Source organism: Neospora caninum, chromosome VI, assembly GCF_000208865.1.
Source record: "Neospora caninum Liverpool complete genome, chromosome VI".
NCBI lineage: Eukaryota > Apicomplexa > Conoidasida > Eucoccidiorida > Sarcocystidae > Neospora > Neospora caninum.
Window position 1 is genome coordinate 826,168 of NC_018392.1, and position 20,730 is coordinate 846,897.

At 51.1% G+C, this 20,730-nt stretch overlaps 5 protein-coding genes across 5 annotated transcripts; 3 read left to right on the forward strand and 2 right to left on the reverse strand.

The window, feature by feature from the left end:
• Window positions 1-4,215: 4,215 nt before the first annotated feature.
• On the reverse strand, window positions 4,216-6,245 carry NCLIV_016380 (Ribosomal protein L22, related; the record flags this gene model as incomplete). Its single annotated transcript, XM_003881830.1, has 4 exons — window positions 4,216-4,341; window positions 4,806-4,937; window positions 5,867-6,018; window positions 6,110-6,245. 4 exons carry the CDS (start codon window positions 6,243-6,245, stop codon window positions 4,216-4,218), a joined length of 546 nt encoding a protein of 181 aa, XP_003881879.1.
• Window positions 6,246-7,635: 1,390 nt separating this feature from the next.
• Window positions 7,636-8,271, reverse strand: NCLIV_016390 (ERYTHROCYTE MEMBRANE PROTEIN PFEMP3, related; the record flags this gene model as incomplete). Its single annotated transcript, XM_003881831.1, has 1 exon — window positions 7,636-8,271. The coding sequence occupies one exon, from the start codon at window positions 8,269-8,271 to the stop codon at window positions 7,636-7,638; it is 636 nt and encodes a 211-aa protein (XP_003881880.1).
• Window positions 8,272-10,297: 2,026 nt separating this feature from the next.
• On the forward strand, window positions 10,298-10,861 carry NCLIV_016400 (hypothetical protein; the record flags this gene model as incomplete). Its single annotated transcript, XM_003881832.1, has 1 exon — window positions 10,298-10,861. The coding sequence occupies one exon, from the start codon at window positions 10,298-10,300 to the stop codon at window positions 10,859-10,861; it is 564 nt and encodes a 187-aa protein (XP_003881881.1).
• A 213-nt stretch (window positions 10,862-11,074) lies between these two features.
• NCLIV_016410 (conserved hypothetical protein) lies at window positions 11,075-13,083 on the forward strand (the record flags this gene model as incomplete). Its single annotated transcript, XM_003881833.1, has 5 exons — window positions 11,075-11,199; window positions 11,572-11,726; window positions 11,978-12,267; window positions 12,609-12,818; window positions 13,069-13,083. The coding sequence occupies 5 exons, from the start codon at window positions 11,075-11,077 to the stop codon at window positions 13,081-13,083; spliced, it is 795 nt and encodes a 264-aa protein (XP_003881882.1).
• Window positions 13,084-15,060: 1,977 nt separating this feature from the next.
• On the forward strand, window positions 15,061-20,730 carry NCLIV_016420 (putative pescadillo family protein; the record flags this gene model as incomplete). Its single annotated transcript, XM_003881834.1, has 11 exons — window positions 15,061-15,141; window positions 15,474-15,810; window positions 16,131-16,327; window positions 16,544-17,325; window positions 17,787-17,920; window positions 18,190-18,329; window positions 18,759-18,885; window positions 19,177-19,286; window positions 19,701-19,798; window positions 20,100-20,184; window positions 20,638-20,730. The coding sequence occupies 11 exons, from the start codon at window positions 15,061-15,063 to the stop codon at window positions 20,728-20,730; spliced, it is 2,184 nt and encodes a 727-aa protein (XP_003881883.1).

A 20,730-nucleotide genomic window follows, 5' to 3' on the forward strand; every position in this document is an offset into this window, starting at 1 on the left:
CTCTCTGCGACAGTGAAGAAGTCATCTCAACACGCCAATGTACAAGGAAACAGAGTTGTATACTTCACTGCATACACACATAGGTTTGACTCGGCATTCCAACTTGTAGCAGTTGTCGAGTCAAAGTCCGTCATTCCAAGGAGTCAATGGCCGGAGTGGGGCGAGAAGAATGAAGTTCGTTCGATCTGAAGGCTGTGCAAAGTGGCTTTCAAAGTGAGAAGAGTACTTTGTGTAAAAGAAGAAAGTCAGAAGCGTGCAGATGGTGACGCACCAGGTTCCAGTGTAGATCATGAGATAACGGTACAAGTCGCTGCTGGATTCGACAATGAAGGCGTCCGCCGAAACGCCTCTAGCTGCGAGGCCTTGACACCGGGAGGCCTCCCCAGTATCCCAATTTGGATTTGAATCAGTGGCCAGGGAGCTGTACGAGTTCTTGAATAAAAGGCAAATTTCCGGAATCGAGAAGGAACAGGCCTTAGGGTCATCAAGTGGAATAAAGTACAGGAAAAACGTGGACTGCAAGAACTCTCCGTCGTTGCAGTTTTGTATAGAGCCAGTGAGTTGCTCGATCTCCCCTGAAACAAACGCCGTGACACGAAGAAAACATGTAACATGCAAACACGGATAGAGATGTTGAATCTGATCTCTTTGAAGTCACGGCAGCAGGGGGTCGTCGTCGACGTGTAAGTCAGATGCACCACCTTGAACGGCCACGCACTGTAGCTATCAGAACACCTTGCTGAGCTTCCAGACTGAACGATGTTCCCTCCGAAATATACTTTTCTTCCAACTAGCCATTCATATAGTGTCAGTCAAGCCTGTACGCAAATGATCATAGTCGAGCTGGACGCCCATGTCGCGACAATGTCGTCGGCAGCTCATTTTATATGAGTTTGTTTACCACTGGTGAGGCAGGTTGCCGTGCCCCCATACCAGGCTCTGCAGTTACTGACAGCCTGTAATCCGAGGGTGGACCAGCGTCTGGAGCACCACGCATTAGGAGCGACAAGAATCCACACGAGGTTGACAATACTGATGCCAACCAGGACTAGGAAGCAGAGGGATATAAACCAAGGCAGCCACTTAACTAGAAAGCCGACCCTATCCATCCAGTGACCTGTTGGCTTGAAGTCTCCTAGGGCATGAGCACTGAACAGATTAGTGATTCGGCTCGTCAACAATGCTGTCAGTCCCATAAAGCCCGCAGTGACCATTACGGCCACAAAATTGGCCCTGATGAGACTCGTTGCCACAGCACCACAACGATAGTTGATGAAAAAGGAAGCGTCCGAGGTTAATGAGTGCAGAATAAAAGTAAAGAGGATTCCGGCTGCACAGCATCCAGCCAAAAGATTGAAATAAAACATCATTCTCCAGCTATGTCTCCGATGTTGCCACTTGAAACGAAATCGCCAAAACCATCGTGTCAATTTTGACGAACGCTGAAGACGTCGACTTATTTCCATCACTTTTCTGCTAAAGATAAGTACCAACTGGAAAATACCAAAGTAACGCTTGTATTTGATGTACCCCGAATCAAGTCAAAGTGCAGTCATGTCTTGGGGTCACTGAATAGCGGCACCTCAACTCTTCCGTCAGCGTCTAGCTCACTGCATTCATTACTGAAATCAGCAATTAAGCGTTTACCTGTAGAAGTGTAACAGCAGCTGCCTTGTGTTATTGTACGGTGAAAATAATGGAAGCCCTAACCTTCCCGTCAACTAGCTCAGTTTTTAATTTGTGTCTTGGCGGGTCGCCCTCGAAATTCGTCACTGTCATTGAGGACACCCTCAAGAAAAACAAGTTTGGTACATCGTATGGCGCCGATTCACTGCTTGACTAATTACAGACTCTCTGAGTAGGAGTTGAACGTACAGTTTTTCGGATGCGGCAGTCTTGATATACCGCTGAAGGTTGATGTAAACGGGCATCATGCTCGTCGTCTGTCTGCTGTATGATGTGTCTGCAGAGTGAATGCCACATTTTGACATGTGAATCCCACCAACGCAGACAAAGATGCTTCAAACTGAACAGCGGCGGATGGTAGCATATCCAGGTGCTTGTCACTGATTCAGAAACTGCGACTCGTGAAATTTGGTATCCTTGCTGATTTGTAAGCAATAGCAGAGTGCTCGTAAAACAGACATTTTGTGGAAACCGTCTGGTGTTTTCTCGCCAGATTTGATCCGCCGATAGGTAGCAACAATAACAATTTTGTAGAGCAACAGAAGCGAGGCCTTCAGCTGTTGGTACTGCCTAGGCGGCGTTTTCGCTTTGAGCATCATGAATTTAAGTCAGTGGTAGCAGTAACCAACCCACACGGGCAAACAAACTCTCGCCTGCTGATTTTTGGCCAGTGTCGCGTTGCAATTCGTTCTTTGGTGCATTCCTCATATTCGGTAAGCATGCTTTTCGGCGAGGTCCTTGTCAACAGGTGAGGACAGAGGCAGTAGCAACTTGTATCTGACAAGGTTTTGTTCAACACTTTTGTAGGCCGTGAGTGTGTCGACCGTGTGGAACAGCATCTCGCAGCCACTGGTCAGGGCAAAAGTCTGTGCCGACACGAGCTGGCTGGCTGAAACGAGGACTTTTAATATCCACATTTCACATTCAGTTGCTCACCTTCTGTCGAACACTCTTCTTGTATGAGTTACGTTTGCCACGGCAGGGTTGAAGCTCAACCTTTCGCCTCCTGTTGACACAGCGCGTCCCGCCGTCGAATCGCGTCATGTCAAGCAAAAAATGCACGGGTCTTTATTGAGTGCCCCGCTGCCGGAAGCAGTTCCGTACTCAAAGAGAGCCAAAGTTAGCTGCCACGTTTTTGGTGACTCCTCTAATCGGCATGATGTCCTTTCTTTCAGACGCTGGTGCGCAGTAAGCTCACAACTTGCATGCACTGTCACGTATCATATACCTCCTGTTCGACTCACAACTCGTGGGATCACTCGGTTGGGCCGCAGATGCTGTTGTCCTATTTCTTCAAGAGCCGAAGTTCTGAGTTGCCTTGCGCGCTGCAGTCGGTTGGCTGTCAGACAGGAAAGGCTACCTCTGCCTGCGTGCGTCATTGTATCTCCTCTTACTATAATATCCATGCTCCCTTGATTCCTTTGTAAGCCAGGTAACACCACAGCATTCCGTTTCCCAACGACGAAGCAGGCTCCAAAAGCACTGCAAGGGCTGAGTAAAACCACTGCAATTTCGTGTGTCGATACCACTGCGAACTATCCCAGCCCTCTTTTCTACGTGGACATGTCTTAAATTGTGCTAGTCTTTCGACCGTAGGCGACTGAATTCCAGGTGAAGTTTACGGCGCATGCTATAGAAAGCCAGCAAAGTTTTCGGCTGGCAATGCCTGAACAGAACTTTCCAAATTTGGTGTTCAGCCACTGAACGCGAGTCACGTAGCACCTGGGGCAGGTAAGCAGCGTTAGGAGTGTCACCAGGAAGACTTTTGTATATCTCCTGCTGGTAGAGTGTTTCAGAAGCTAAACAGGACGCAGCTACCCTCACCGGACTGTCACAAGAGCACTCGCTCAAGATAAGAGCTACTACGAACCTACAGCAGCTGTCTTAGTGTGGGCACACTGGGCTCTTTTGTGACGAGATTTGAGCTCCAAACGAGACCACAAGCTCCCCATCATGCATTAAACTGTTCTTGGGAGGCTAGGCAGTCTACGCTCTGTTGTCGCGGCACCCGTCCGTAACACGGACACCGGACTCGGGAAGCCGGAGATGCCAAGCCTGCCGGCACGTAACTGGCGTGTAGTTCAGTGTTGTTACCAACTGCAGGGTGCACTGTCAGCTTAGATTGTAACTAATCCGCTTAGACGTGATGTGCTAATGGACGTGTTCACAATACGGTCGCACGCGTACTTCTCGTTGAAAGCCGTCTCTACAACTACTTCTGCAACGCAGCAGTCCGGTGTCACCATTACCAGGCTTTGCAGCATGGACGAGAGCTGGGGGGCATGGGAAAAAGCTACAGCAAAATGTCTTTTCGGATGAGCCATCGAACGCAGTTTCCGTAGGCTGCTGCTTTAGAATTTGTGGGACCAACTGTTCCTGGACACTCTGGCCAACTCCAACCTGGGGAAGAACGAGTTTGAGAGTGTCCACGCAACAAAGCCACTAGGACGGGAAACAAAGGTTTAGCGAGAAGAGCCCGGACGACAAAAAACCGACCGTTTCAGACAAAAAAGACAGGAGGCAGTATGCCTACGCAGCGGTCTCATCTTCCTGAGGCATTTGGAAGTACCGCAACTCGTAAACTGTATCGCGGCTGCTGACCACCCGCATGAAGTCTCGCAGCATCTGCTTCTTGAGATACTTCTTCGTCAGGTACTGCAGGCGGCACCCACACAAAGGACGGAAACCAGCAAAAAATAACTATCTTGCGGGTATCAAACAATCCCAGGCAACCGTCAATGGTTCTTTCTGGCACACGCCTTCCCGCTTCGTTACCTTTTGCTACTGGCTTAAGGAACTGTATATAGGTGCAAAAACAGCCTTCCTATCTTTTATGGCGTCTACCTATATCAATGAACTACAGAGAGGGTTGCACACGTCATAGGTGCCGCATCATTCACGACCAGCGCTGGTAGTCATAAAAATACACATTCCAACGCATTAACAATAATGTCACCGCCGTCCCTGGATAATCGAAACAGTCGAACAGGTAACGTCGCCACACCCGCAAGCAGTCGCCGCTTCCTAAGCGCTACGATCCCGTTCAAATACCATAGAACAGCAAAACGTCATCCTCTGAATCTGGTGACACAAAAAATGACTCACGTCAGCCAGCTTACCTTGATGTATCTCTTGGAGAACGGCAGTTCTGCAGTCACAAACACCTTCGCCTTTTCGCGCGAGACCTGGACGCGATCGCCCAGATTGTTGCACTTGCCATCTACCTTGATGTGCGTCTGCAAAAATCGTTCCTGCGACAGGCGACATTGATCGACAGGACAAACAACGGACTTCTCTGATCCAAGAAATTTTGGGTCATCCGTCAGTCAGGAATAGACCACAGACGATGCGGAGGAACACTTTCGACTTGTGGGACTGGTCCTTGCAGTTCAGGGGGTGCGAGCGCGTTTGAACGTGAAGCCTTCCTAAACCCATGTGTACACACATGCCTCTCACCATCTACTCTCGATCAGTACACTGTGAAACGAGAGAGGTCTGTGGCAATGTAAACAGCCCAACGCGACAATGGCACGGACTTTAGATCAGCATGTTTCTCCATTTCTTCGACGAACCACCCCTCAAAGCATATATCCTCGGCCTCCGTACTCTCGTGAAGACAAAAAATAGCGAACGCATAAGATCAAACCGGTGACTATCATAAAATGTATTACGGTTGACAACAGCGACATGGCGAGTGTATGATGCGGGCAAAGCTGTTTTGGTGTACATGCCGATTAAGCACCATCGAAAGTAACTCCCACAACCAGAACGCAGCCATCAGAATAGAACCTCAGTAACTCCATAACATTCCTAGCACTGTGACACAAGAAGGGAAGCACTACTACGGAATTACTCGTATCCAAGCGCAAGGACTGGGGGGGGGGGGGGGGAGTGACCGTCTCTAGAGACTTGGGCGTAAATACGCGGGGACCAAACCATGGAAAAATCCACCATGCCGGTGACCACGGAAGCAGATATAACGACGAAAAGAAAAATAGCGCAACAAAGAGTCAAAGATATACAACACACGAAACATTCTCGCAGGCGGCATTTACCACCACAATCGGATACGAGGGTGGGGCGACGAAACTTCGTGGCAAGTATCGCATTGCCATTGACCTGCTTGCATTTCTGTAAAGTCGCCCTAAATTCGCAGTTCTACCCCAAACGAAAAGCGTACCAGTCCCTTGGCCTCGATGATATTGTCGTCCACAGGTTTCTGGCAGTCGACAGTAAACTTCACCTTGACCGGTTTCGCTGCAGCGCCTTTCTTCCCACCAGCACCACGGCCAGAGCCAGCCGCCCTCATGTGGGCCTTCGCCATTCTGTTCTCTGGTGGACAGAAGAAGTGAGAAGAGAGCCGGCAGAGGAAGCTGGAAGCTAACTACGAAAGATTTGCAGCAACGACATAAAGGAAAGTTACCTAAGAAGCCGCTCTGCCTCTGCGAAGACATACAGGTCGCATGACAAGCATCGGCGGCACGAGAGTTTACATGCGCCGACGAAGAGTCGCTGGCGACGGGCATGCTGTACTCGTAGGCCGGCTTAAATTCGAGCATTGCTAGGCGCACTCCGAGCAGGACAAAAATGTTCGACATGCGGCGCTGTGTTCCGCTTTTTACGGTCCGGACTATCTGCCCCGGGAACAGACGGATAGTGTGCATATCTAGGCGTCGAATAATTCCAAAAAGGAAATAACGTTGGTTTCAATACACAGCCAGTGTGTGTGAAACACTCGCAGCAGGCGGCAACTCATATGAAACGACTATGCTGACCGGGACACAGCTCCTCCGAATGCATTCCATTATGAACCGGCGACCTCGCTGCCCACCCGGAAAGTTACGTGACTAGATTTGCTTTTGGTCGACTGTAGTGCCATCTTGCGTATGAGACTCCCGTCATATTGCCGGGGCAAAAACCAGAAGATGAGGGGGCCTTGAACTTCAGGACACAGCAGCGCCTCGCAATAGCGGTGCCAACGATCTTGGCGGCTGCCGCGCTGTGGGTCGATCCAGAGTTCCAAACGCTGCTGCTTGATCATTCTCTCGTTTTGCTTTGCACGTGACCCCCAAAACTGCTTTGAACTCTGGCCGACACAAAGCGCTCTGACAGAATACAACTTCATGGAGTGGGTGCCTGGGCTGGTGACAACGACAAGGACTACCATTACAAGCTCCTCGCCGAAGCGCTAGGGCGTACTAACCCGCAGCTCACTTGGTTGATGCTCTAGCTACACAAAGGCAGAAATGCTTTGCAGTTGCGGTGCCCCCCCCCCCTCCCGCTGAAACGCTCGCAAGACAGCCATGCTTCAGCAGGTGGTCTAGTCGCATGTACACAAGCCTCTGCATGCAGTCGCAGGAGAAAAGCAAGTGTTCCGAGCATCGTTGAGATTGTCCAGGGTTGTAAGAAGCGGCACACAAGTAGTTCGTTGTGAACACAGCACTTGACTCTGTAACCGAGCACAGCTCGGGATTCCCTTGTAAAGTCCGAATCACTGCTCAACCGGTTCGAAACAGAACAGCGCTAGCTCCGTCTCCCGGTTCAGTGCAGTGGAGTTGCCCAACGTGCTATGTCGAAACGAGGGAAAACAACCCTCCTGTTGAGAATTATGGCGATGATCCTTCTTTTTGCAAGCACATCCAGCACCAGAGGAGGCTCGGGAGTGCTTTTCTTGTGACAGAAGATGGAAGAGCATTGACTGCGTTGGTTGCAGCGCTTCATGCAACAGTGTCATAGCCCCTAGCTCGTAGAATTATCCACGGTAGATTCGAATGATAATTCGCTCCAGCACCTCCAGCACGAGCAAGATTAGGTGCGGCCAAAGCAGTGTTCACCATCTGTCAGACCATGGGTGCCGCACGATCAGAGGCTCGTCATGACATTAACTGCTGAACGCGCTGGACGACACTCTGCTCGGAAACATTCCTTCCTAATTCCAACAAGGTCCCATCACCTGACGAGGTTTTTCTCATCGGTGGGTATTTGACAAGTGCAACGATTCTGTTCCCGCTCGGCCGATTGCCCGCCGTGATCCTGTTGTGGAAGCGGCATGAGTGGGGCAGGCTCAAAACGTACCACTTCCTGGTAACATGGTACCTCTACATATCTATCGACGTACTTTATCTGCGGCCTCTCCTTATACTCCACTTTTTCGACTGTCACTGGCTTCGCTTTGTAGATAGTTCGTTCTTGAATCGTTTCTTTTGGGACGTACGTATACGTATACCGGATTTCTGGAACCTCTTCATACTTGTCGACATACTTGACGTATGGCTTCTCGACGACTTTGTGCACTGTCTTGTGGACAGACCGTGGAACTTCGACGATTTTCTCTTCGTAGGTGATCTTAGGCACGTATCTGTCCACTGTCTTTACCACAGGAACTTGCACGTATTTCGTCTTTGTGTCTACTGGCTGCAGTAGGACAACTCGAAGCCAATCTCGAACACTATTCTGTTCGATGACTCTAGGTTCGAGCACTCGGCAGTCCACGAAGTCCTGCTTCCACGGTCGACGATGAGAGAGTCCATATGCACCAAGAATGTACTTCCTCTGCCTCCAACTGTCTTGCTGGCAACAGCTCATGATGGCCACTATTCACGAGAGTCAACCAAGCTAAATTGGTGAATGCCAAGATTAGTTTGAGGTGGAAAATGGTGTGTAGTTCTTCAATGAGGCAATCCACCACTTAGCGAAAAGAAGATGTGGAACAGAATCCAGACCGATTCGGAGCAGCCTCGGGACAGGCTCGCCTGGGAAGCGATGTGCACCCTACAGCCGTATGGGCCAGGACAACCCGAAGGACATGGAGCTTCCCGATAGAAAAAAGTGGAGACGTGGCGCAGGTTTGGAGAAATAAATGTTCCAGAGTGTCAAGCAGATATTTGCAACGAAAAAAAGATGAAGCTGACCGGGTTTACCAGCAGACACCTCATCACATTGTAGCCCTCAAGGAAACGAATAACATGGTGGCCTGGTTGTATTATGGATATGACAGACGATGAGCAAGGTATACACCCTGGTCGATTGAGATGATGTCACGCGACAAACGGCCTTCAACTGAAACAAACTCTGCATTAACTTGACAGCTTGATAGGTCAACGGGAACTCAAAACCGTAAAGAAAATGCAATGAGAAAGCTTCAGGTCACCGTGCCTCTGATCGTTGAAATTAGAATCCTGTGGCTGGTCATCGCCTTGGGATACCGAGACCAATCCGGGTGACCGCGCGGACGTCTGAGTCCTTTCCGGGGGCTCTCAGGGGGGCGTCGATTTCTAGCAGATGGCGATTTCGAGACATTGCGCCATGAGGTGACAGTGTGATCACAGCTCCGGCATGCAAGAGCTGTAAGGTCACCGCTGACGGATTACCTCTATTTGTGACGTGTCCCTTTCCCCACGTTATGAACCACAATTAAATTGGCCAGCTCCACGTGTCACAAGATATCCCGAACAACTTCGCTTTCTCAACACTAGACGGCTGCTTTTTGCTTGTCAGTGCCCCGGAAAAAACAGCGCGAGCTCGATGTTCGGAGCCGACCTCTGCCGCTAGCCATTCTCCGGGATGACTCGACAGGGAGGAGCTCAAGCGCCGCCGACGTTTGCGTCATTTATTTTCAGACGTTCATGTTTGTGGCAAAGAAGTTTCTTTTCCCCATATTTCTTTGTTGGAGGTGTTTTGGAATGACTTGGAAAGCCGTAGCAATGAAATCGTAAAACCACTGTAAGTCACCAGTGGAGTCGTGTTCTGTCTCGTCTGTCCCGGTTCGCGCTTACCTGTGTCGTAGTGTGTGCCCGTGCAACGGCACATCGTCTTGTCTGTGGCTTGTGATTAGTGATTAGTCACACCACATGACCATCACCCACCTCGCCCGTTTGTACAGTCCTTCTCGAGAGCAAAACGCGGGGCTGTGATCTACGGAGATGAACGTTTCCGCCTACTGTGTATAGTTCTTTCGTTTTGACGGGCGGGTGGACTTGCAAACTATTCGTTGCGACCCATCAGTTATGCACATAGCCATGACTCAGTAGATGAACTTCTGGAACGCCTCAGGTTTCGCAAGTCTGCCTTCTCCCAGGCGTCGCCTGGAAGCGATCACCTCAAAATGGCACCTACGCCGGCCAAACGTTGTACATGGGCACGGACATCTATTCCAGCGGCCTGGTTGTATATCGTGCTCATCGCTTTGTTGGCATCTAGCTGGTCTGCCATATGCACAGCCTCATCCATGAGGACAACTCGTGATGTGCGCCTCGAGTCTGCATTTTCGGGCCGTGCACGGCCAGCGAATTTGCCTTCTAATGTGGTATCACCCCAAGGTACCTCCTGGAGCAACGCACCGCAGACCACCATCCTGCCCCTGCTGGTTCGTCACCCGCTCGGAAGAGGCAAAACGTCGTGGGCTGAAGTACGAGAGGAGAATGATGTCTCAAACGTACCCCAAAGTATCAGTCCATCTCGTCTATACCACAGTGGCTCGCCGGGCGATGGAAGTACTGGCCCCATCGCACTCTCATCTGAGTCTCTCGACCCTGACCGCCTAGCCATGTTGCATGACAATATTCAGAGCCGTTTCTCTGGTGAGATTTCGCCAGTGGAGCAGTCGCCGTGCATGGTTTCCTCCTTAGCATATTTGCTCAGCGGTATTCCGCGACACTCGCAGGCTACCCGCGAGGCAGGAAGGGCGCCCTTGGACACGGAACATCTTATCTCGCTGCTCAACCAAGCCTCGGATAACGAGCAGAAGCAGGCCTCTGACATCCATTGTTCAGTGATGGGTGCAATATTCTCACACTTGCCTCACCTACAAGAGCCTCCACAACTCGCCCCTGGGAACGTCCCGCCCACTAAACCTTTGTTTTTTGGGTCTCCACCGATTGGAAGCGGTGGTCAACCTGGTGGGGCTGTGAATGAGGATACCGCGAATCAACTGTTTACCGCCTTCAAGAAGTTCGTCGAGGGTGGCATGCCTGTGAACGAAGCCATGGAGGAAGCAGTGTTGTACGCCGACAGGAAAATCCATGATTATTGCAAATTGCGCGGTCTCGAGTGTACCAATTTCCGTGAGTTAGCCCGTGATCTTCCTGAAATTGTCGACGAATGGCCTTTATTCAAGATGCTCAGCGATATCTCAAATGGGATAGAACACCTGGAGGTAGATCCAACATATTTCTGACCCCTGTTAATCAGCGGCGTAATGCCGTACCCGTTTCTTTCCTCCATAAAATATATTTTGCATTGTGCGCAGGCAGTCGTCAGCGGAAGGACAAGAGACGACCTAAGGGCTGGTAGTTTCCGTGTCTCAGGCGACAACCAGGAGGCCTTGCACGTTAAACAGTCCGAAGGGCCAGAGCTTCCTACGCACTTCCTGACATCAGTGATCTCGCCGATGACAACCTTCCTATCGGCACTTGAGGGAGATCTCAAGGGATCGCTCGACAGCCTGGACAAGGCTCTGGGCGGTAACACTACACAACCGACTTCCCTTTGGTCTCCGGTCCACTTCGATGCTCTGTAAGATACGAACTGTCTGTGTCCCGTGTAAGGAACAACCCGTAATAGGCCTATCCAAACGTCACACGCACAACGACTGTTATGCGACCAAGTAGATCCTCTGCTGTTCAGAAAGTTCATTTGTCAGCATCACCAAAAGTCCCATGCGTTGTCAACCGTAAAAGTGAGCAGCGGCTGTTTACGTTGCCGACTAGGTTCTCTTTATGGGACCAGCCCAAGCAACGAAAAGCCATGTTGTGCGGCTCTCGGTCTGTTTATAAAGAAAAAAAGCTTGGAGTGAACGAGAAGGATCATGGCAGCAACAGGGGTCCTATACTGTCGAACATGGTGGCTGGTTTTCTTTTGCGGTGTATTTGATTCCACTTCATGTAGAACTGATCCTTCTAGAACTGATGAATGCCTTTTGGTGGAGAAACGCACACCTGACTCGCTGGCTAGGTGCAAGACCATGGTAGTGGAAATCCCGATGCCGCCATACGACTTGGACAACATCTCCAGCGGCACCTGGGAGAAAGGGGATTTTCCTGGTAAGGAGCCGCATCTGCTTTCTTACTGACCGGACCAACGACCTTCTGCAGCGGCAGCATGTGCGTGAACTACTTCGCATTTTATCTCCCACGAACTGCCCTTCCGGGGTTCGGGTTCATCTATGTGCCGTCCGACAAGAGAAAAGACCATTGTCATTGCACAGTGATATCGTGATGTCGCATGTGGGAGAAATATTTCCAACAAAAGTATGTCTTGTGTCTCCTTGTGCCATTTCTGATTTTCAATGCAGAAAGGTTGCTTGTGTGGGGTTTTGAGCTCTCCTGCCGTTCTCACCTGGAATGCGCTCAAAACATACGCCAAGCGCGGCCGGACCTTTTCGATGGGATCTATTTGTACGATGGCGTAGATCCTTACGGAGCCGTCATTTACGTGAAAAATGTTCCCGACAAAAATGTGTTGTTGGAGGACGGGTCGCGAATCAAGAATCTTTATCTGATTTGCTCAATACCCGATGCTGGCGGGGTTTCGAGACAACAACTCCCTTGGGCCGCGATCCTTCCCAATGAGTCTAGCCTCGGTGTAGGTGCTTTAGAACAATAGCTCCTGCGGATGCACAAACGATAGGGCTATCGTAGTTGCACGGGTGGCGACTGGCATTGCTTTTTCGAGAACCTCCACTGCCTGGACCGATGTTTCAGGAGGCATTCGCGAGTGTATGGCTAGCTGTGCACCTGGTTGGTTTGGATAGTACCGACTGTCGATAAGAACCGATATCGCACCAGCCACTTCTCTCTTCGTATTTTTCGCTAGTGATTCTGGCAACCGAAATCCGGTCCCGTAACCGCGCGAAAAAAACCGTCTGGTAAAAATGATGCAGGAATTTGACCGGCAGCGCTTCTTGTATGCCTTCCTGTGTGCAGAACTTCGGACGCAAACCTTACCCGTTCGCATATATCAATGCTGCTGACATGCCGGTTCCTCCGCAATCTACCGCCGGTGTGGGGAGTCCCGTCGATGCTCTGCAGGATGCCTCACAAATGTCACGACTCATGTACAGCCGGACCAGATGGCACTTGGTTCCTCCCGGTGAAGCAACTCAAGCAATCCGATTTTTCCCAGCTCTCGTGAAAGTAAGGGTCTTGGTCCACTACCAGTTTACAGACGATACTGACGGTAACTGTGGGGAGTCAATGGACGATAACTTCGTCAAATGGAAGAACGTGTTCCATGTCATATAATCTATACAGCATTCGGAGACAAATAGGACATACCCGAGCTGAAATGGGTTGCTGTGCGCGTGCACAGCTTCTCCCTCAGTCCAGCTGGTGTAGTGGCGGATGTGTATTCTTTGTATGCTTTCCCTCTGAACATGCTTTGTAGGTAAAACCTATCTAAGAAGGATGTGCAATATCTCAATCCAACTTTGTTGAGCGGCGAAGTAAACACTTTGCTACATTGACTTCGGCAGGTATCTCCATCTTGAAAGGTCGAGATTTTAGCAAGTCCAGGGATGACCAATCTATCGTTGCACAGAACTCATTTCCGAGACGAAGAAAAGCAGGCGGAGAAAACATTGTCGTCATCTGTTTTCGTTTCTCCGGCAAGCGACACATCAGTTCACACACCATGGTTCACCGCTGAGCCACGAAACAAACTCCAGTATAGAAAGCTAGCAATTGTTGCCATAACACATTCTGTTTGGTAAAGTGTACACATGTGTTGACGTGGCGAACGCCAGTCGCTGAGGCATTTTTATTCGCCCGGACTGCTGCTCGAGATGCCTCTGCGGAAGAGGACTCTCTGCGGGGAATGATGGATTTGAGCCTGTAACCAGAAACCGGCCGATTTGTTTTTGCATTTCAAGGACAGCATTTGTGTGCGTTTCAACGTCATACAGTGCACATAGAAGGTTAAACTGCACTACGTTCAAACTTTACACTGGATACCTACAATCGTGATGTCTTTGTCGTTTATGTAAATCTAATAATGCTTGTCAAGTTCCTTGTATCTAGTGGGCTCACTGCGTCCACTTAAATGTAATTGGAAGATATGTAAAACTATTACAATACAACCTATAAAAGGCAATATAAAATGTGAGACAAAGATTTGTTTGAATATGACTCGAGTTATGAGATACAGACAACCAAGTTCTTTATGATTACTGTTGGGGGTGCTTAGCATCTACAGTCGTAACCCCCCGGCAAGCGGACCACTCTCGCTACCTCCAGTTTCATACCTGATTTATTGCGAGGAGCTTTGCACGTCTTTTGGGTCGCCCTCTAGTGACAAAAAGCTTGTAGCAAACATATAAAGAAAACTCCAAATAGCTAGGCAAATGAGGTGCAGTCCCTCAGCCACTGTCGTGTGCTGGCAGTAGCTGGAGCCAGAGCAGCAGGAGGGGTAGGCAGCGAGAAAGTTAGGAACTGATGAAGAGCCCGGGCCCACAGTGGACGGAAACTGCGCAAACCTACCTACCACAGTAGGCATAAAACGGGGGAGTCATAAACACTAGTCGCTACCTTTGTTGGATGCGTATTCCCCACGCCCGTGTTTCCCATCGAACCGTTGTCTTGAGTTTGCGTTGACTCGTGACTCCCGAGTTCCGTTGATGCTTAGAGAGAATTGTGGCTCACTCCCCTTTGGTGCAGAAAATGAGGGTTGAGAGAAATAGGAAGGGCACGGAGGAAAACGGCACGAAGTCCAAAGAGGAGCCGGCTGAAGGGAAGTTGCTTGACTGGTGACTTTCCGTTCTGACTGGGCATACTCGAGCACAAATTTCCCTCAACTTTGCACGCACGTCCCCGCATGTAGCCACGCTGTGGTCGGTCGCATGTGAACTCACGCTCGATTGTGTTTCTCCGGTCTATGAACGTGTGGGGCCAAAAAAAAACCTTGGAAGGAGGAAGTTTGTGCTCTGTCTCTTCCTTCTCCACCACTCTTTATGTTTTCTGGATGTGTCTGTTCACCCTTTGCGAGCAGTCCGTCTGTGAATGCTGACACCGCTTCGCTTTTCGCCAGTGGCCTGCCGGGGGTCCACTCGACTCGCGGTCAACATTTAGTCTCCGGTGGCAAGGATTTCTGGCTGAAAGAACCCTTGATCAGCTGCTAGTCGTTCTCACATTTTCAATGACCCACAGCTCTTCCTGTGCTGACCGTGCACGCTGTCACGCGCGTCGGGTTGACAGGTGGCCGAGCTCTGAAGCACTGCTGGCTCAAAAGCGGGCGCACAGGCTACTGGTTTCTGGGTTGATTCACTGCAACTTTAACTTTATGGCCGCGTAGCGGCTATTGAAAAGTCCGTCTACTGGACAGTCACGGCCACCGTTTGTTTGAGGGACATCGCACTCGTCCGTCTGACGCGCACAAAGCACCATGGCGAAGAAGATAAAGGCGGGGACCAGCGGTGAGGCTGCTCAGTACATGACCCGGGGTCAGGCGCTGAAGAAGCTGCAGGTAGGTTTTGGTTTACCTAAAGGATTCCCTTTCAAATCGGACAGCTTCATTTGGGGAACCTTGACTTGCTTCAGGAAGCTGTTTTTTTTTTAACGGGCCTCCGGGAACGAGAGACGTGACCGCCGGCAGTACTGGGTGCCTACGGGCCGTCTCAAGCGATCTTGGTAAAAACGACCTGTCGGTGTGTTTGCATAATGCATGTATGTCGGTTTGCCTGTGCTTGTGATAATACATCTCGATGAGCACATTTGTTTCCCCTGTGCATGGATTGATTTGGTCAGCGAAAGGCCGATATTTTTCGCCGCAAAGCTCTGTTCTGATTTCCCTTGCAGTTGCCTCTCGCGGGTTTTCGCCGACTCTGCATCTTGAAAGGCATCTACCCTCGGGATCCAAAGAAGAAGAAGAAGGGCAAGGATAAAATATATTACCACACAAAAGACGTGCTGCACATCGCGCATGAGCCATTGCTGGACACCTTCAGACAAATAAAAGCTACAGACAAAAAAGTTCGGCGAGCACTAGGGAGGAAGGAGAAGCAGCTGGCCAAGAAATATGCTCGGTCGAAACCTGCTGTGCGGCTTCACCATATTGTTCGTGAACGGTTTCCCACACTCTCTGACGCTGTGGCCGATCTGGACGATGCTCTCAGCACCATATGCATTTTCGCAAGTAAGCTCTCCTGAAAGCAGCAGCGCTACGAAACTGTCCTTGAGAGGTCTCTGTCTCCTTGTGGCTACGCTTGCTAGTTCGTCAGCCGGTAACCGTGACGCATGTTTTTGACTCACGAAGGGACACTGGCAAGTCCGACACTGGACACAGCTATTTCAATGGTGGCGTAGGCTGTTTCTATCCATGCGTAAGCCATCGTGTGAAAATGCGTCCCCTTCGCCCTTGTTTGTGCTTCTCAAGCACCATGCGAGAGGGTACAATGCCGGCCGTGCTTCGGAAAGAGGACTTTTTCGTGTTATGTGTGTTGTCTGGTTTCGCAGTGCTGCCAGCGGATAACAGCCGGGGAGTAAATGCAGAGTATTGTGTGAAGGCAGGACAATTGCTCGACGAGTTTCTCGTCGTTGCGAGTCAACAGCGCGCTCTGCGTCGTGTTTTCGCGTCGATCAAGGGCTACTACTTCGAGGTTCAATTTGTTGGGCACGCGATCACTTTTTTGATGCCGCACCAGTTCAAACAAGTAAGTGGCGGTTCCCGCAAGGCGTTGCCTACATCAATCGACTAGAAAACGTTGGAAAGCCGCCAGTGCGGCAGGAAACTGGCAAAGAGTTTGAACTGCAGCTATCGTAAATGAGTCGATGTCTGCCGGGATACCCTCTGACCGGGTTATTCGGCATGCGACATCTGGCGACTGACTGCTCGCTCGAGCCCGCATTCCCTTCCGCATGTCTTGCAGGAACTTCCAGAAGAAGTCGATTTCCGGGTTTTGTCCACCTTCTTCGAGCTGTACTCCACAACTCTCCACCTAGTTGTTTTCAAGCTCTTCCTTCTTGCCGGCCTTGCATACCCTCCGACAGCGACAAAACGTGAATCCGTTCGAAGGAAACGCCGCATCCAGAAGAACGAAGAGGCTGCCGTGAAAGCTCTTGCAGCGGGGCGACTCCCCCGTCAGCAAGAGGGGCTCCACGGAGATGGACCCTGGGGACTGGCAGGGTGGCGCTACCCGATTCTTCAAGCGAGGCGAATCCAGGATGCAGAAGGGAGAGATGCCGAAGATGGGCCCGCGAAGAAGACGACGGGAGGACCGAGCCCCGGAGAGTCATCGGTGAAGAGCGGAGGGGAGAGAAAGGGGCAAGGCAGTGGCAGCGAGAAGACAGGGCTCAGCAACGCTGAAGAGGATGAACCGGAAGAAGGTAGCGAGCTTGCAGACGAGACACACAGTGAAGAACCCGATGAGGAAACTCCGGGCGGTAGTGACAGCGAGGGAGAAGACGAAGAGTCTGACACAGAAGACGACGGAGATGACCCTGCACAGGCGGAACAATCCACAGCGGCGGGAAGCGGGAGGGAGCAGAAGAAAGCTCGGAAATTGCGAGAAGCGGAAACCGGAGGAAACAGAGCAGGCAACGAGGACCCGGTCGAAGAGGATCATCTGGGAGCCGAAACGGCTTCGGCGTGCGGCGTACAGCCACATCCTGTCCAGCAACTGTTCAACGGCTGCGTCATCTTTCTGGGCAGGTGAGAAGAGCCTCACAACTTGGGTGCACGGAGAGGGAGTCGCCATTCGCTTAAGGCGTTGACGTGCAGATCGAATGGTAACCTACTTCCGCAAAGTGCACCCTCCGCTTGGTTGTTTCTGCCACCCGTTTCCGTATCTGGAAGCCGCGCCGTTGCTGGAACGATAGCCAATCGGCATGCCTGGCAGTCTCGACGCAGCTGCAATGGCCAAGCGGAACTGTGACTTTGGGCAGCGCATATGATTCAGTGTGTAAACAGGTGCGTGTAATACTGCGATAGTGCATTCCCTGTCACCGGTTGTCAAGAATTCCCTCATCTGCACGGCAAGTGGCTCATGCCGGGTGGCATCGGTGCCCTCGACGAGTGGTCGTGACTCAGACTGCTGTCCACTCGAGCAATCTGCGTGTAGCGGCTTCTCCCGAGATCCGACTGTTCACGTCTGTTTTGTCTGCTGCCTACAGAGAGGTACCCCTCCTGCCGTTTTCTTTCATGATCCGAAGCTGTGGAGGGAAGGTCGGCTGGCAAGGCCCGGACTCGCCGTTTTCAGAAGACCACGCGGACATTACCCATCACGTCGTTGATCGACCACTCGAATGTATGCCGCAGTTTTTGTCGGTGGCTATTTTAGGACTTCGTCCCGTTTGAACTTTCGAGAAATGCTCCCGAGCGAAGCTTGCAGCTCACGAAGCTATTCTGTCCAGTGTAACTTTCTGCCGTCGCCGCTCCAGTCTGTGTATTCAGCAGTATAGAAAGAAACGAGACCCGTGGGCGGAAGGTTAGGCAAAAAAAAGGATTTAAAGCCACATGTGACACCGCGAGCGATCATCTGCGCCAACGTTCTCTGATGACTGGTTCTGTCTCCAGGCTTACTACGAGTAGAGAACAGCCAGCGCGACTACGTGCAGCCGCAATGGGTAATGGACAGTATCAACACGGGGATTCAATTGCCGATTCACCTCTATGCTCCTGGAAAGGCGTTGCCGCCTCATCTCTCGCCGTTTGTGGTAAGCGTGGCAAACTCAGTGTACGTCCAGACGTTCCCTTCATATAAGGGGCCGTCCTGAACCGCTACCCGCGTACATAACTGTCAAGCAGACACGAGGTACACATTTGCGCGTGAATCGCAGCCAAGTCTGCAGTATGCCCTGCGTCGTCGGTCGGGACGTCTCCGGTCGCCGTTGTGTTTTGCAGAACAAGTTATTTGAGACTTTTAAACATCGCGTTCCTTTCGTGCAGACTCTATTTGGAGACGGCCTGGGGTACATACTGTGGTCGCCAGGCACACTGCAGTGCTTCCCGCGTACACTTCTCTTGCTCGGAGTAACGAGTGAAGAGGGCACTGTCTTGACAAAACTCGGTTTCCGACCTACTGTCCCACTCTCCTTCTGAGGTCGTGCCGGTGGATACCTGGTGTCTTTCCTTGACTTCCACAGGACGACAGGAAAGAAGGCTACGTGCCGAAACAACGAGAAGTCCTCGACCGACTTGTTGCGGAGCGCAAGGGGGTTGCAGCAGTCGGCCTCGGATCGGATACAGCTCGTGGCCTTGACGGAGATGATGGTGAGTGCGGCGGGGCGTAGGTGGTATGAGGCCGTCGAACGAAATGACCAGGTCAAGTTGCAACATTTTTGGAGTGCGAAGGAGATGGCAGGTAGCGGTTACCCGTCTTAGACTGGCTCGTCGGACCCTTATGTTGTCAGCCTTTCTGCATCAACAATTACGCAACCTGGAACACATCGCCAACAGAGTTTTCACGGACACAGGATTACACACTGACGGTAGATTTGTAGTTGGCGCACACTGTACGCGTATGAGATCAATATTTTGATTCATGCTTTGCCTTGGCTTTAGCCGACGACTCATCCGGAGACGAGGGAGCAGCGGAGAAGGAGCGCGCGTTTCAGACCGAAGTTGAGCGAGAGGCGGAGGCCAACTCTGATTCGGATGAAGGCCCGGATTCGGTAGGAAGCTGACTCGAGATGGATGCAGCTGTAACGGGCGTCCGCAACAGTTCTCCAGTGTGCTCGACACGTCTCGTGGGAGTAAAACATGTAACATTTGAGGTGCATGCAAGGACGTAATGTGGAGGATGCTGTGGTTGTGGTTTGGTTTATTCGTTTGACAGTGGAATGATGGTGATAAGGCGGCGTTCGCGTGGTTCGAAGATATCCTGGAATTTTTGACGTGCAGCTGCCCACGACTTTGTTCTGCTCCGTCTGGGCCATAACTCGCTTTGAGTGTGACATCCGTCAATCTACCGCTTCCTTTACCGCTGGCAGAAGGCATGCATGCGCCCTGTTCACTTGAGCGAAAAGGGAATTCTTTCGATGGTATGGGTGTGATGTGGCGTTCTTTTGCTCAATGCTGTGGATCAGTCGACGGATGCGACCGCTTCAAACAAGCGGTCAAGAGAGGTCATCGAAGCATCCACTGAGGAGCAAACTTCCATGCCAGCTGCAGCCAACTTGAACGGGTAAGAGAGTTACGGATTGAGGGTAGGAATCCGTTAGGTGTATGAAATCATAGTGCGGTGACGATTTGTGGGAGGATTACTGAAAACGTGCGAGACGGATCTATATGGCGTCAAATCGGGTGCCTCTTCCACTAAGGGGACAGTGCTTTTTCCAAGTGTCGTACCGATTGGGCGGTGGCCGCAGGAATGTGAGAAATGGGTGGGGCCATTTGACGCCTTATGCATGCTCAACAGTATGGTGAATTGGCGATGAGAGCACCATTCGCGTAGCCTCCTGACTTTTGTTATTACTGCTGAATAGGAAAGCCCGGCGCGAACAGGAGGAGATGGACGCGAGGAAGTCACTCCTTCGGAAGAAACACAAGAGACTCTTAGAGAGAATAGAGGTACGTCAAGCCATGTGACCATTAAAATACAGAAGGTTGGTTCTTCGCGCTTCGAAGAATCTCGTGAAACAGTCGAGCGTGAACGCTGTGTGACTCCTACGGTGAGCAATGGGGCAAGGGTGAGAGCAATCACAACGTCTATAGGTGTGGAAAGGGTAGCCAGCCGTTGAAGTGGAGAGTTTGATGCTTCGGTGTGTGAGGAGGTAGAAACTTTATTTTATACTTTCGGTCAACACATGTGGGTGATCAAAAGCGGACGGCCGTGGAAGACGACCAGATGGTAGGGTTGGCAACGACCAGCCGACCTGTTAGTAGATATCGTGCCGGTTAACATTTCGTGGTGAAACTAGCCCGTGTATGACCGTGCTTGGCTAAGTGACCTCGTGGTTAAGCGGGGGATTGAGAATGGTGTCGACTCATGCAGTGGGAAATATTCTGTTTGAATGATTGCAGCACGGAGTGCGACGGAAGCAACAAGCTACGGCCAAGCTGCAGGCGAAGCGAAATGCGCTCGAACGTCAGGCGGAAATGTCAAAGGGGACGTGA